The sequence below is a fragment of the Scleropages formosus genome, chromosome 20, assembly GCF_900964775.1.
Source record: "Scleropages formosus chromosome 20, fSclFor1.1, whole genome shotgun sequence".
In the NCBI taxonomy this organism is placed as follows: Eukaryota; Metazoa; Chordata; class Actinopteri; order Osteoglossiformes; family Osteoglossidae; genus Scleropages; species Scleropages formosus.
In genome coordinates, this window is record NC_041825.1 from 629964 (window position 1) to 645312 (window position 15349).

Consider the following 15349-nt stretch of genomic DNA (forward strand, 5'->3'; position numbering starts at 1 on the left):
TCTAACATTCCCTTTCACTTTTATTCACCTGCGATGGTTGCAATACTGCAAACAATTCTTGTGTGCTGTTCAGTGTTTGGGTCAGAAGAGAAAGCCCTTGAGAGAAGGCAAAAATATGCAAAACGGTATAAAAACCAAGCAAACGTGAAAGTGATGAATTGCTACATTTCTAAAAGCACAGTCTTGCTCTCCTCGCACTGCCGCATGTGGCGAAAAACATGGAAAATTTTAACTCCTTCCCTGCTGCGGCCGTGGCGCTGCTTTGAGCGGTTCGCAGGGACGCTTTGTATTATTATGACCAAACTCTTTAGTTCTTTATGTTGTCATGAATCGACGCTCGAGCGCGGCGAGCAAGTAACAGGTCCGGAAACAGTCCCATCTCCGCTCCGTCCTGCACGCTTCCTGCGTGTCAGATCCACTCCCGGCGCTGCTTCGAGATACGCCCATTAAGAAAGTCAAAAGTCATCTATCAGGGATGCAGGACGACTTTATTTAGCACGGCTGGCACTCGAGCGCCGAACGCTCACGGCACGGAACACGCAACACGAGCGAAACGCGCTCAAGTGCCAGCGCTTTGTGCGGTATTTCACTACGTCGTCGCAGGTCACTTTCTGAGTTCCAGTCCCTCAGAGGCGTCTCTTGAAATCACGTCTTGCATCGATTACGTCCCGATCAGGGGCTGAAAAGAGGAAACTTGTACAGGCCTTCTTTTCTGTGATGCCGGTCACCGAGCGCGATAAAGATGCCCCGTCCCTTTCACCGTGAGCTTTATCATCATGGGCCACGAGGTCCCAATGTCAGCGGACAAGCGCCGCGCCGCTGATCGCTGTGCCGCGTTCTTCTACATCATTGACACAACCCGACCCACAAGCGCTGCGCCAAGGGCCCTCGCCGAAGGCAGCGGTAAGACGCGTCGCCCGAAGCGCGGGCGGAAAAGTCTTTGCACAAACATCTCAAAGCGCTTTTCTGGTGCCGGCGAGCGGCACATGGCGGCGAAGACACTTCCAGATGGGCAACGGAGGACACACGGAAGACACACGGGGCGAGCCTCTCCTCCCTGCAGCCACAGGCACAACGACATTGCGTGGAAACCACAGGGGAAGTTAAATTGAAACGGGGGTGGGAGGGGATCCAGACCCATCATTACAGTCCATGTGTGTCCTGTCGCCCTTTATACTTGTCTACATATTTACAGCCACATAAAAACATTTCATTATCCTGTCTACTGACAGTAGAGTCTGCACAAAAACGCACACACACACGCGCACTCAAGCACACGCACACGCACACACACGCAGTCCGGGGCCCTTCTCCTTTCTCAGACCCCCGAGCTGCGGAGCTGCCGAGGTCCGAGGCGCTGCCGTCAGTCCTTGCCGCGGTACGTCACGTTCGTGAAGGTGGACGTGGCTCCTTTGTACAGCGGATTGTTGCCCTGTCCGGTGGGGGGGGGGAAAGAGGTGGTGGTCAAGGACGACGTCATGGCAGCGACCTCACGGACTTTCCGCTGATGGACGCAAGGAGCGAGGAGCAGATCGTCCTGAACGGAGCGGATTCAGCGGACATGACGAAGCGACCAGATGTGGCTGTGGGGGGTGGGAAGGGGAGGCAGGAAGTGGGTGCAATAGAGGCGGATGGGAGGGGGGGGGGGGGGGGGGTGTGGCGCGGCGCAGCCTAATTAGTGGTGCCCCACATAACGGGATTTGTGTGGCTTCAGATGCGGCACTTTGGACAGATTTCCTCCCGCAGCGCAATTCTAGAGCCGCTTTCGCAGAACACAATAAAACATCTGACATAAAAAAAGACTTTGTTTAAAACTGCGATGTTATTCTGGCTGACGCTCACGCGGTTGTTTCGAAACGCAGTAAAACCACATGTGCGCAGCGCCATCCGCCAGTGACGCGGCCCAAAGCCAGGTATATTACTCTGAAATACAGTAAATATAGTAAATGTAAAATCAGTTTCTTCATAATTTCCCTGGAATCTTTTATAGTTGTGTCAGTTTTATTTATTTATCGTGAATAACAGTAATATTTTGTCGTAGTATCACGGCTGAACGACTCACAGCTCTTGGCTTCGTTCTGAGATTCTTAGATAAGGGCTCTTGATCACTCCTGTCCAACACTGTCACAGTTACGTTTCCAGTTTTTACCATGTTCAGTATGTCGTCGTGAGCCGGTGCTGCTGCTGTTGTTACAATAAAACAGTAAAAAACTGGAATTTTAATCTGGTTCATGTTCACACCATGGTTTGGAAACGCAGTAAAACCACACGTGCGCAGCGCCATCCTGCAGCGACAAGGTTCCGGATCCTGGACCGGACCGTACTACGGACACACGGCTGTACCATAGCGAACACAGAGGCAAACATTTTCCGTGCTTTTTTACATTCTACATGATCCGTTCGCCTTTTCCACATCGATGTAACTGGTGTCCTGCCAAAGTGAATCGTTTAATAAGTTCCTTTCTATTAAAAAGTGACCCGAGCAGGTGGCTCTTTCCTGACCCATAACCAGGCGGTTACCACATCAACAAGCGCCACTCCTGCTGTGACCCCCTGGTCGAGGTCCAGACCCTATGCCCAGCTGCACAAATAGATGACAGAGTCTCAGCCGCTTTGGTCATTTCAGTAATGATTAAAAAGCATAAAATGACTCATGCTACATTCACTTCTTTATCTGACACTTCTGTCTACAGCAACTCATAGTTATTCATCATTTACACAGCTGAGTAAGTTTTTAGGGGAGCAATCCAGGGTAAGAACCTTGCTCTAGGGTACTACAGCTAGAAGAGGGCTCTGAACCTGCAACCTGTGGATGTAAAGGCAGCAGCTCTAACCGCTACACTATGTGTGCCAGGAATGCAGTACCCTCACATGCCATCACTGCATAATCGTGCGTGCGTGCATGCATGCGTGTGTGTACAGCTTGCGAATGCAGGCGAAAGGAGCCCTGCGCGCCCCTTGTGCCTCCTCACCGCGTCCCACTTGGCGCGGCTGCGCTCCTCCTCAAACTTGGCAAACTCGCGCCGGTCGTGTATGGTGACCAGCAGCTTCCAGACGAGCAGGGCGGCCAGGCCCAGGATGAGGATGGCTCCGGCCACCGACAACAGCACCACCAGGATGTCGGGGCCCTTGGGGCAGTCTGGAACACGGGGGGGGGTTGTTTCTCAACAAAGGCCGTTGTGTTTCTCCTGCTCCTTCCTCCTGTTATTAGCAGTTATTAACGTCTGAATCTCCTCCCCTCCCTGGGACACGTGGACGCAGGCAGCAGGGCAGTTAAAGACACACACACTAACCCCGACCCTGGGCAGAGCGGGGTATTTAATCACAATTACCCCTTTCCAATTTCAAGCTGAGAACAATTATAGGGGGTTTGTACAAAAAGCAGAGTAAACAATGTAGTAATGATGAACGTGAACATGAACAGGGGGAGGGGGGGCTGCTCTCATACCGCACATCGCAGTGAGGGAAAGCGCTTCTCTTGTTCATGTCTCCCCTCCCAGGATGCCGTTTACTGCCGTATTTTACGAGGAGAAACGTTCCTCTTTCAAGGGCCCTGAGCCCCGCGGTTCTGCCCGCTAATGGGATCAAATCCCACATGTGGGCCCATTAGAGGAGCCCGTGCTGAGCGCTCCTCCGACGGGGGTCTCTCTTCCGCCCGGACCCCCTCTACTTTCACCACCAGCCTAATTGGCCGAGGCCACTTCACGAGCCGTCAAGCAGCGGCGACAAACGAAGACAAAGTGTGAAAAGATGCTGGTGCGCTGCTCTCTGTCTTCTCTGTGCTGTTTTCGATAGAATTACAGTGATAACGCAGTACTGCACCACGTTTCCATGACAACCGCTACACATCGCATGTGACACCTCAGGGTCAGCTCCAGGTTCCCTGTGCATTTGTGGTGCATCATTCATTTATTTGTATTTCTCCTAATTCCCCGCCTTTGACAACACAGTGTTTTTACCATGTTTGTGCTGCTCTCCTGAAACATTTACACTAGACACTGAGGTTGCGGGCTCCTCTCCCGCGTGGACCGACACGGAGCTGCGAAATGAGATGAGCATTTCCAGAGCGGAATGGAAACGGCAAACTCGGCTGTTGGATATCGGCGGAGGGTACCAGGCGTCAGTCGCTGCTCCATCACGATTTTCCTGTGTTTCGGGCCTCAGCATCGTGACGAGAAGCGATAAGTTGAGGGCGCTGAGTGAGTAAGTCATGAAACTCCCTAACAGAGCGGAATTTGTCCAAATTTTTCCAGACTCGCAGAGATAAAGACGCCACCCAGGAACAAGCTATTTTTAGGTGAGAACACTGTCTGCCCTGCTCCCACCCCCACCCCCACCCCCACTTCCTGCTCCGCTTTGTGTGAAAACTGCAGGCCCAAAATGTGGTTTAGTCCTGCTGGGGGGGGCAGGTCCCGAGGGCAGGATGGCGCTGTGTGAACAGGGGGCACTGCTGGCGATGCAAAAAGAAGCGCCAACGTTCTTCTCTCACGGCCTGGAAAACGTGTGTGTGTGTGTGTGTGTGTGTGTGTGTGTGTGTGTGTGTGTGTGTGTGTCTGTGTGGTGGAGACACAGAGTGAGAGTGGTTTTGGTGTCCGGAGCGACACTGAATATTATATAGAGTCTAAATAAAATTCAGAAACTTTCAACATGTGCAACAGCCCTAACCCTAATCCTGTTGAGCACATGGAACAGCACCTCCTCCCCCACTTTAAAGTTTGTGCGCGTTTGCATTTCCCATGAAGTGTTGCCGTGTCACCGCTCGTGCGACGGTGTGTGCGAGGCAGAACTTACCCGGCTCTTTGACCACAAACAGAACGGACTTGCCGCTGGCGTCCTCGTAGTACTGGAAGCGCTCCACGCAGTCGTTCTCGTCTTTGTAGGTGCAATTCACCGCGTTCTTGTCATGGAAGACTGGCAGAACAGGACAGGACAGGAGAAGACAGGACGAGGGTGAGCGGAGGGGGGCAGGAGGACCCGGGAAGCGGGCACTTCACCGAGGAGGTCCACGAGCTCCAAAGAGCCCTCACTAAGGGCCCACAATAAAGTCAGGAAACGAGAGAGAGGGTCCTCCTCGTCCCAAGAGCCCCAGGCGAGCGGCGCCTCCAGATGTATCCAGAGGTGAGATTCCAACATGTTCCCCACTGTAGAAGAACAGGTCTCTTCGGGGCACTGTGACGACCAACACAGCGATGGCGTTCACACAATTCATAACTCATCAGTAGCAGATTTTTCAGGCAAATTCCTTGCCGTCACCTCTGTCATCCACCTAAGGTGTGCGTTCCTCCATGACCGGATCGCTCAACACGGCGGCGGTTCTGTCTTCCTCACCCAGGTCGTCCACCAGCTGGATGTCGTCCCTGCAGATGCGTGCGCAGGTCTGCTCCTCGAAGAGCTTCCCCCGTTTGAAGTGTCTGCACTCCACACACTCCCTGCAATGGCATCAGCGCGCCCCTTAGCTCAGCGCCTCTTCTACACACATACACACACACGCACGCACACACACCTGTCAGGCTGACGGCCAGCAGGTGAGCAGGACATGCGGCACTGAAAACGAGGCAGCTGCTGTTGAACCTTTGAGTGGGGGAACCGAACAGCTACAGCAGCGGCTGCCAGCAGTCAAACTCAGCCAAACTTGGCAGAATTACGAATCTCAGGCCGTGAAAAGCACCTGCCGCACAAGCGAACGCCGCGGCACGAACACGAGCGGCGCGGGCGGACAGAACTCGCCGACCGGCTCCGCCGAAAGCGCGCAATCCGCGGACTCGAAGCGCTCGAGCTCGGCGCCGCTCGGCGCGCGACGCAGAGGCCGGGCGACTCACTTCTTGATGGTGCAGGCGTCGGGGCAGGTGGGGCACTTGTCGCAGGTGGCCCCGTAGGCGCCGGGCTGGGTGCACTCGCAGCTGCCGCACACGCACTGGCCCCGCCCGCTGCACAGCAGACCCAGGCTGGACATGCAGGTGTCGGTTCGCGTCGAGCAGTTGCAGTTTTCCCCCTTCCACTCCGGGTTGCACTGGCAAAACCCGCAGGAGCACAAGCCGTGACCTTGGGACGGGGACAGGGGCAAAGCGTTTACAGAGGTACGTGGCACCGCCGCACGCCCGTTTTACCCCGGTACGCTCTAGTACCGCCGCGGGCCGTTCGGTGCCAGTTCCCGAGAAAAAGCTCTCGTTACCCATCTGACAAGAAGCGATACAAAGAAGAAAAATGAAGCGGTTACATGAAGTGAACGAATGCGTAAATGAATCGATGCGCAAATGCCGAGTTGAGCCCTCGGTTAATGTGCGTTTCCCTGCGGAGCTCACATGGACGGCGAGAGCGAGTTACTGGGTCACTGGGGCAGAAAACCCAACTGCAACGTGACGTTAAACTGTAGGAATATGTGGTGTGAAGGTCAAAGCGCCTAAAAACACTCTAAACAAACCAGCTGTAGGGATGTTACACTTTCCATAGCGAGACTTTGCTGTAACGCTTCACGCGCGTCACCGCGTGCGTGTTTCGCGCTCGCTGCAGTTCGTGAGGCCGGGGCCGGGAATCGACACGCGCAGGCGCGGACGACACGGCGCCTTTATCCCGAGGCACCAGGCGTACGGCTCGAACCCGCAGCCCGACTCGGCCGCGCGACGGCACTTCCCGCTCCTCCCGCGGCGAACCCCCCCCCGTGTCCGCAGCCGCCCGTTTATCTGCTGGCGTCTCGCGTTCGGAGACGTTGCCAGTTATCGCCCGCAGAACAGCTCTGCTGATAACGAGGAGCGGCGACGTCAGAGGTGGACGACGCAGGAACGTGTTTTTAGGGAAAACGGAGGAAAAAGGAGAAAGGATTCTGAGATGAAGAGAAAAGGTTCGAGAAAGTCAATAAAATAAAGTCGAAACAACATCGAGGCTGTTAGACGCGAGCGAAACGTCATTTTCGGCACGAGACAATTTCTCCGAGTCACAGCTTTCCTGATTCTACATCACATTTTACTTCGTTTACCGTATGTGACACACGACTTACGCCGTTAAGCTACAAACAATTATTTACCCCTTTATACACCAGGGTGATTTTTACTTGAGCAACTGCGGTTAAATACCTCGGTCAAGGTAGAATTCGAACCTGCGACCTTTTAGCGGCATCTCTTGTCTACTAAAGTCTCGCTGCCCCCTGCCCTCAGAGTGACTGAGCTGCATTCGAACCCGACCCTAATGAACGCCTAACCCTAACCCGAACCCGCCGACGCTCGAGAGATGATTTTTGTTTGGCTGAAGCACTGCCGTCTCCCTTTAGCCTTGAACATTTTCGCACAGCAAAGTTTGCTACAGCGACACGTTGTCTTGAAAGAACACTTTTGTTCAAAGGAGCACATGTTGCAGATGTGATTCACTCACACCACTATTACTACAAGAGCCAGGCCGGAAGCTCAAGACAAGAGTGTAGAGACAGCGGTAGGGCCTGCGGTGACCGCGTTCGGTCCTTTTCATTTTAAACCGGTTCAGAACAAAGAGAGTGTCTAAAGAGAGAGAGAGACGCACGCCATCGTGACGGGAAGAAGGGAAGAAGTCGCTGAAACGGCACAGCTTCGCAGGGGAGCGTCACAGCAGGTCCGCAGGAGGTGTCTTTCGCACCAGGACGTCACGGGAGCGGCGCACCCGCTTCACGGGAGCCCTCCCTCCGCTCTGCAGCCCCTCCTTGGAGCGGAGCCCCACCTCCAGCACAGGCGCAGGAAGCGGGGAGACCAGCTCCAGGTGGACACAGGAAGCGAAGCAAACTGTCCCAGGAGGACACGAGGACCAGGACGTGGGCTTCTCAGAACGCCGGGGCTTCGGTGAAAAGGGGCAGAAGCCTCCACAGCTGACTCCGGACAAAGTGGCTCTTCTCTAGGGTTAGGGTTAGGGTTAAGGTTAGGGGTCAGGGTCTGACCGCCGCGGTCCACCCGTGAAGTTGCTCCGTGAATTCCGGGGTTCTGTCACGCCCCACCACACACCCCACCAATCATTTGACAGGACGTCACAAACACAAGTCCAGGAGAAGCCGTCTGAAAAAGGAAGCTTTCTAAAAACAGTCAGTCACTCAGTGTGTCTGTTAGACAAACAATCATTATAAAGCCGCAGAGTGTCACTCGGCTGTTAAGCAGTAGAAAAAAGCCCGGCGCTCTTATCGCACCCCCAGGGCTTATTGTTTCGGCGCAGTTGTGAAAACACACAGCGCGGTGCGTGCCAGCGCTGCGTACCAGCGCTGCGACCGTGTTTACTGCGGGCAGGCAGCTCCCTCGAGCCCGGCTCCGTTTGGGCTGCTAATGGCTCCCGGATGAGCCGAGGCGCGGGGCGGGGGCCGCGTGCGGGAGCGCCCCTCCCGGGACGGCCGAGATCCTGAGGAACGAGCCCGTGCCTTGAGCCACGTGCTCCCCGAAGGGCGTGAACTTCAGTTCCGTGAAGCACTAGCACCACTAGCTCGAGCGGGCAGCAAGAATGAGAGAAATGTGAGCAGGCCTAGTCGGGAGGGGTTAAAGGTCAACCTACAGGCGTGGGGAGGCGCCGCAGATGACCGGAAACAGTCTTTTACACACCGACAGCGACACGGCAGTAAATGTAGGACTGAACCATTGAAGGAAGGAGCTGTTAGGTACCGTTCTCCGAACCCACAGCGGAGCGGGGGGTGCTCTGTCACTTTACAGCACCCGAGCTGGTCGGGCGTAGGTTCGAACGGGGCTCAGTCTGCGTTAAGTCTGCATGTTCTCCCTGTGAATGCAGGGGGCAGCTGGTAGTGCAGTGCACAGAGTTGCTGCCGCAAGGTCACAGGTTCGAATCCCACCTCCAGCTGTAGTAGCCTTGAGCAAAGTACTTAGCCTACATTGCTGCAGTAAAATTACCCAGCTGTATAAATGGAGAAATAATTGAAAGCAGGGTGGTAACATTGTAAGTCCCTTTGGAGAAAAGAGTGAGATAAAGGGGTAAATGTGCGTTTCCTGCCACAGTCCAACAGCCTGTGCAAACACTGGGCTCTCATTCTGAATCGGCGGCGCTTTCTCAGGCCCCAAATAAGAATTTCAGCTGAAGCCACTAACCGCACACACTAGAGAGATGCGATACGCAGAAATACAGCGTGCGGCGAACCCACCCGAAGCTCTGCTCATGCGCCCAGACACCTCCAGGTGGACAGGAGCCCGTGTGCCCTGTGGTCCAGCACAGGGTGGACAAACCGCGGTACCGCACTGCTCACGTGAGCTGTGTGTCGCTCCAGCGTGCAAAGACACACAACGCGTGTCGTTTGCGTCTCACGTTTTCTCACTACTCCTGTGTATTGTGTCCTTTTTCAACGCGGCACATTTTAGGCGGCGCCGTGGAGCGGTCGGTCGGTCGGAGGGTCGATCATTCGGTAGTACTGGTGTCTTACGCCTCCCGCGCTCCGAGTTCAGATGTGCTTCTGATCTGGCCGAGTGTGTGCATCACCCCCCCCCCCCCCCTTTGTGGGGGTTTCTCCCGCGATTCAGAAACGTGTTTGCGTGGAATGGTGACTACAGATTGCCTCGGTGTGTGCGCGCACGCATGCGTGAACACCCGCGTTACATGAGTGCGCCCTGCCTTTGTGCTGTGCTTCTGGGATACGCTCTGGACCACGGTGACAGGGTGGATCTTATACACAGGAACACGGTACAAGTGCAGTAAAGAACACAAGTACAGCGCTCCGATTTTGCGCTGGGTTGTTTCCACATTTTAAAAAATGCAGTCTGAAACATCCACACGTTGCACAACGGCCGATTGCCTCTCGCTGCCTTTAAAGGAAAATGAGTTCCCATAGGATGCTTGCGGACCACAGATACCGGGAAATCATCCCGCTGGCCTTGAGGACGTGAATCAGCTGACAAACGAAGGCTCGCCCTCAAACGCCGCACAGCGAGGTCCCCCCCCCCCCCAGCTGGGATGAATCACACGAGACAGGCGGGCAGCGAGGGGCGGAGGGACCCCGTCCCCACCGAACCTTAACCGAGAGACGGAGCGGCTGGGAGGACGAGGAGCCGAACCGCACCTGAGCACAGCTCTCCCTTGTAGCGCAGGCAGTTGAAGTCGTCGCACTCGCACCGCTTGCCCCACACCTTTCCGAAGTCGCTGCTGTGGCACACGCACTGGCCGCACACGCAGTCGCCGCGCCCGCTGCAGATGGGCGCGTCGGGGCCCGAGCTGCAGTGGTCCTGCGCCGCGGGGTTGTAGTCGCCCTCGGCGCACTCGCACCGGGGGCCCAGGCGGCCCGCGTGGCACTGGCAGATGCCGCACGCGTACGTGCCGTTGCCGTGGTTGCACACGGGGCTGTCGGGCTGGGCCTGCTCCTGGCACTTGCAGTCGCACTCGAAGTCCACGGTGATCTCCAGCGAGTCCTTGAAGCCCACCGGCTTGAGGGCGAAGGTCTTGCGCGTGTCCTTGGGACAGCCCCGCGCCCTCGCCTCCACGCTGAAGGACACCTAGAGGAGGCCGTGCCAAGGAGACGGTCAGGAAACGCACGCGCGAAACCGAACGGGAAGAAATCGCGTGCGACTCGGCCCTCGGGGGCCACCTAGAAGCTCAAGGAGCCGCGCGGTGTGTCTGCGAGTCGACCGTGCGTCGAACCACACGGAGACGGTGACTCACGCTTCCCCTTTGTGACGCTGGAAATTCACGGGTCTGTCTGAGAGGCAGACGCCTTGACCGTATCCTCCAGGATAGTTGTGCCCGGCCTTCCTCGCCGGAAGGCCCCCGCTGCCGGTGCGAGTGATTCGCGTCTGTCTGTTCGAAGGGGAAGCGAGGACTCGTCCAGCTCCCCGGACACGGTTTACCCCGGTGATCAGACAAGCGCCGCTACGACGCTACAGGTTTTACCTACGGTTAATCTCTGGGTCCACTAACATTTCTATCCATTCCTACAGCAACAAGGAGGGCGAAGGATGTAGTACAACGGTGTCCAACACCAGGGCCATTCGTGGGATTTCAACCGGTACCCTTCGGCGCATGAGTCGGGCTCTGTAACCGCCAGGCGACCCGTTGCTCTGCAGGACTTTGTCAGGACAGAGAAATTCCTTGGAGGGAGGAGCATCTCACCAAAATGACTCCTGGTGGAATACTGGGTTGGAGTCAAGATGTCTGTGTTGATGGATCTTGTTCTTGTACACCAGATGCTGTAGCTTTTACTGTTCTGGTCTAATACAGCGATTCTCACTGTTTCCAAGGTAACGTACAGGTTAACAGACTGGACTTCGCCAGAAAACAGCCAGACTGACAGCACCGAGGGACACAAAGCTTGTGGGTTTCCGACGCCAGGTGCGTATCTCTGGCCCACAATATCGGATACGCACGTGCCGTACGAGCAGCTGTACAGAATAAAATTCTTGTTGCGGAAGCAAAACGGCCTCAGTAACGGAGTAAATGCCAGTGTGCAAAATAAAATGCTTGTAGCGTGAAAAACGGGTGTATATTTTCCTAAGTTGTCAATATGAGGACTGTGTGAACGGTCAAGGAACCTTCCCCACCAACGACTGAGCAAAGGGGCTCATTTAGAGACACCGACTTCACGAGTCGCAACGACATGGTCACGGTGGCAATGACGCGCATGTGGACCGTGTGCTCGACATGCAATAATTCACTGAAAGTTTGCGCTTGCTGAACGACATCACCAAGGCACAAAGACAGGGACAGGAAACAAAGGGGCGGAGCGGGCGAGAACTTACGGTGTCGCCGATCTTGAGCCCGGAGCACGACTTGAGGCCGGGGATGACCTCACCGTTGAGGCAGGTGGCATTGAAGGACAGAGACAGCTCCTCCGGGACGTCCAGCAGCTCCAGCTCCACCTTAGAGCGGATTTTCTGCCCCAGAAATACAGAGCGAAGAGAGAGAGGTTCACTAAAGGATGCGAGAAACCAGGGCGAGAGACTAGCTGGAGTGTAGGAGCGTAGCGGCAACGCGGGTCAACGTACAGCAAGAAGCACAGCATAATTAGGGTTGTCCTTGAATACCAGATTAAGAGCGACCGTGACGCTCCTGGAGCGAATCTGATGGAAATTTGTCCATGATAAATTATACTATATAATTAGACATCAAGTGCTTTACGTGAGAGGCGGAGTCAGTTTCTTTCTCCACAACGACGGGCACTCACCGCGTAGGCGTCTAGAATGAGCTGGATCACGTTTCCCGAGTCGTCCGACAGCGTGCCCACTGTGGTTCCTGGAATGAGCTCGCTGTAGTTCTGAGCACACAGAGGTGGGCCGAGGTGGGGGTGGGGGTGGGGACACGAGACAGCGAAGGTGAGCGTGTGCTGCATGTGATCGGTCGTGTGCGTGTGCGTGTGAGAGGGGGCGTGATCCAAGGGGTGACACCCTCGGGGTCTGGGGTTAGGGTTAGAGTTGAGTTTAGGGTGCGAGGCCTTTCGAAATGCAACAAGAAGGACGTGGTGTGAGAGGAGACTTCAGAGGCGCTTAGGTAACAAACTATAAGCCCCGTTTTTGCCAGCGGTTCACGGACACCGTGACGCAGAGTAATCGTCCGTGTGGAAACACGCACCGCGATACCGCGGTACCGCAGCTGCGTGCGCTTCCGGACGGACCCCCACCTGGTACAGCGGCACCACGTGGCTGGTCACGGCAAAGATCAGGTTGATGTTGTTCTCGGACATTTTTTCATTTATGAGGGCCAGCGAGGGGTAGTCCTGCACGGGGTGAAAACAACGGGGTAAAGCGGGTGAGTTTACTCAATCTTTTCCATGTTTACATTCCTGTTCCAAGCCGGCCTCTCCTTTCCGTACCGATCTGAGACGCACGCGCACGCACACGAGGCCCAGATGTGCTCCTCACCAGCGTCGTAGACATGTTATAGCTGTTGTCGCTGCCCACGTGGCACTGCCCGTCGTTGGGCTGCACGATGCCCGCGAGGCGTCCGTCCAGAGCCACGTGCGTCTTGGCGTCGGTGGTAAACACCAGCAGGTGGGAGGCGCCCTGCCGCCAGCCGATCTTCTCCTGGAGACACAGAGAAAGAGTGAGAGAGTGAGGGACAACTAATACTCTTCAGTGAACCATGAGGGCTGGAAAACACCGGACAGTCGAACCCCATTCCATCACAACGTAGCGTTTAATGTAACAACCACTATTTGAGAAAGCTGGCCCCACAAGGAGTGCAGAACCTGACAATAAGTCCTGCAGAGACACCCCAGCAGAGAAAAGGCCCTTTTTGCAGAGTCAATCCCCTTTTCCCGATATTAATTCCTTTAGACGACGCTTTTCTCCAAACCAGCTTATGATGTAAAACTACTTACAATGATTTCCCCTTCACCGCGTCAATTCAGGGTAAAGTACCTTGATCGAGGGTACTTGGGAGCTCCGACTCCGAGGGGAAGGCAGCAGCTCTAAGCTCTACACCTTCTACACTACGTGTCCGACGCCGATCGTTGGGTCGGCCCGGACTGCGGTTAAGGGTCCCTTTGGCGGCACCGTGAAGCGAGGACGGCGCGCGGTCCTCGCGGCGAGCGGGACACAAAGAGGCGCGTTGCGGCACGTTCCCTCCCGCCGCGCGATCCAGCCGCGTCACCTTGCAGACGGCCGCCTGGACGATGGCGTCGAAGCCGCCTTCGGGGGCGTCCCTGTTCCGCGACACGCGCTGCTTCTTCACCTCCTCCGTGAAGCGGCTCACCTCCTCCGTCAGCGACAGCACGTGTTTGTAGCCGAACTGCGGCAGGCAGATGGTCCCGATGCTGCAAGGGTGGGGAGAGAAGAAGGAGCCGCGACTCACGGGCTCGGTCGCTGGTTCTTTGGAGGGCGGCATGCGCTCAGCTCAGCGGAAAAGGACGAGGGTGACGATGCGAAAAACGGGGAAGCGGTGAGAGAACGAGGGTGTCGATGGGACTTCGAGTCTCCAGGGGCTCCGCGTCCACATTTGACGCAAGTGCGGACGACTCACCTGATGCAGGGGTTCTCCACAGCCCCTGGGGGCGTGATGTACATGTAGGGGGACAGGGGCTTGTCCACAAAGGCCCCGAAGCCCATGCGCAGGTTGCTGGTGGTGCGGCCCATGGCCTCGGCGAGACCGTTGCCGAGCGTGCGCAGGCGCACCAGGTCATCCTTCATGGAGTAGGACAGGTCCATCAGGTAGTACAGGTCCACAGGGTAGTCCTCTACCTGGCGCACCTTCACCGTGAACTGCTTGGCATCATCTGGGAGGCGGCGGATGGAAGAGGTTTGAACGAGAGGAAGGATCGAGGAGCAGAGCAGACGCACGCAAAGAACGAGCAGCCGACAACGTGCTGCGTAGCGCTGGCTCCTCCCGCAGTCCACGGGTGTGTTCCAGGTGAACGTACCACCTCAACTGGGCCCTCAATGTGCGTGTGTGTGTGTGAGAGACGGCGTGTGTCGCTGCTCTGCGGCGGACCGGTGCCCCCTGGGAGAGGCTCCGGAGTGCAGCGTGTCGCTCTGAAAGAGCCGCACCTGTGACCACAATGAGCTCCTTTTGGAGCTTCGGCGGCTTCTTCTACACTTTCAGGCGTCTTCTTGGCCAAGAAACTCAAGGTCGGTTCCGGTCCGTGTCGCCGTGAGTCCTAGCCGACTCCTAGGGAGCGCTCGCGTCTGGTTTCCGTGGCAACGGATGTGGTTTGCTACAGCTTTCTTCCTAGCCTGTCTACACACCCTCAGCCGGATTCGAACCCCACGCCCAGCGAGCGGTTCTGGAAGTGTGAGGCACCGGCGCTACCCGCTGCACAACCACACCCCGTAGCACACGCCACCGAACAGTGAAATTTTCAATATTTTTTTAAAAAGAACCTGGAAACAGCACCGATTGCTGTTACACTCCAAACGATGTTTGTCCTTGTATCGTCCGTTTCACGAAGTCAAAACCACGTGTGGGGTTTGAATACTTACGCAAGCAGCGTATTTCAATTTGTGTTTAAAACGTCTGCAAACAAATAACTTATTTTGATGGACAGTTCAGTGTTGCCCTCAATACAAGCACTGCAAGGTGCTCTGTGTGTTTGTATATATACACACAATATCCTCAGCTGAGAAAATAAGGTACAGTATGTAACTGAGACCTTTTGGACGAGACCATGTTTTTTGTCGCTGCCACCAGGCCGTCGCACTACATTCGATTTGTGTAACGACTCTTTAATGAGCCTGCTGTATGAATAGTGTGTATACACACACACACACACACACACACACACACACACACACACACACAGGTGACAAAGGACCGATAAGACGCGGCACGAATGTGACCACTCCCGTCCTCCATGGAAGTTTGTAACGCTCTACAGAGTTCATAGGAGACGGACTGTTTCTCGAGCCAAAACGTGTTGTTTTTACCACAAATGCTGAGTTTGAACAGCTTCAGCGAAAAGGTCCAGCTGTGTTCATAACAACCC

The 15349-nt window shown here is 55.6% G+C and overlaps 1 protein-coding gene across 2 annotated transcripts in view; it reads right to left on the reverse strand.

Annotated features, from left to right (window-relative positions):
* The window catches only part of LOC108919139 (integrin beta-3-like), a 22622-nt gene continuing 7273 nt past the window's right edge, over window positions 1–15349 (reverse strand). The window contains exons 4-15 of one of the 2 annotated variants that reach the window (XM_029246581.1): window positions 13891–14143; window positions 13522–13684; window positions 12792–12953; window positions 12551–12646; window positions 12098–12187; window positions 11673–11807; window positions 10004–10433; window positions 5820–6042; window positions 5329–5429; window positions 4792–4911; window positions 2973–3139; window positions 1–1432 (exon numbers count right to left, since the gene is read on the reverse strand). In XM_029246581.1, the coding sequence (XP_029102414.1) occupies window positions 1364–1432; window positions 2973–3139; window positions 4792–4911; window positions 5329–5429; window positions 5820–6042; window positions 10004–10433; window positions 11673–11807; window positions 12098–12187; window positions 12551–12646; window positions 12792–12953; window positions 13522–13684; window positions 13891–14143 (2009 nt within the window). In that variant the 3' untranslated portion in view covers window positions 1–1363. Of the gene's footprint in view, window positions 1433–2798; window positions 3140–4791; window positions 4912–5328; window positions 5430–5819; window positions 6043–10003; window positions 10434–11672; window positions 11808–12097; window positions 12188–12550; window positions 12647–12791; window positions 12954–13521; window positions 13685–13890; window positions 14144–15349 lie in introns of those variants that run through there. The other variant, XM_029246580.1, reaches the window with a different exon arrangement.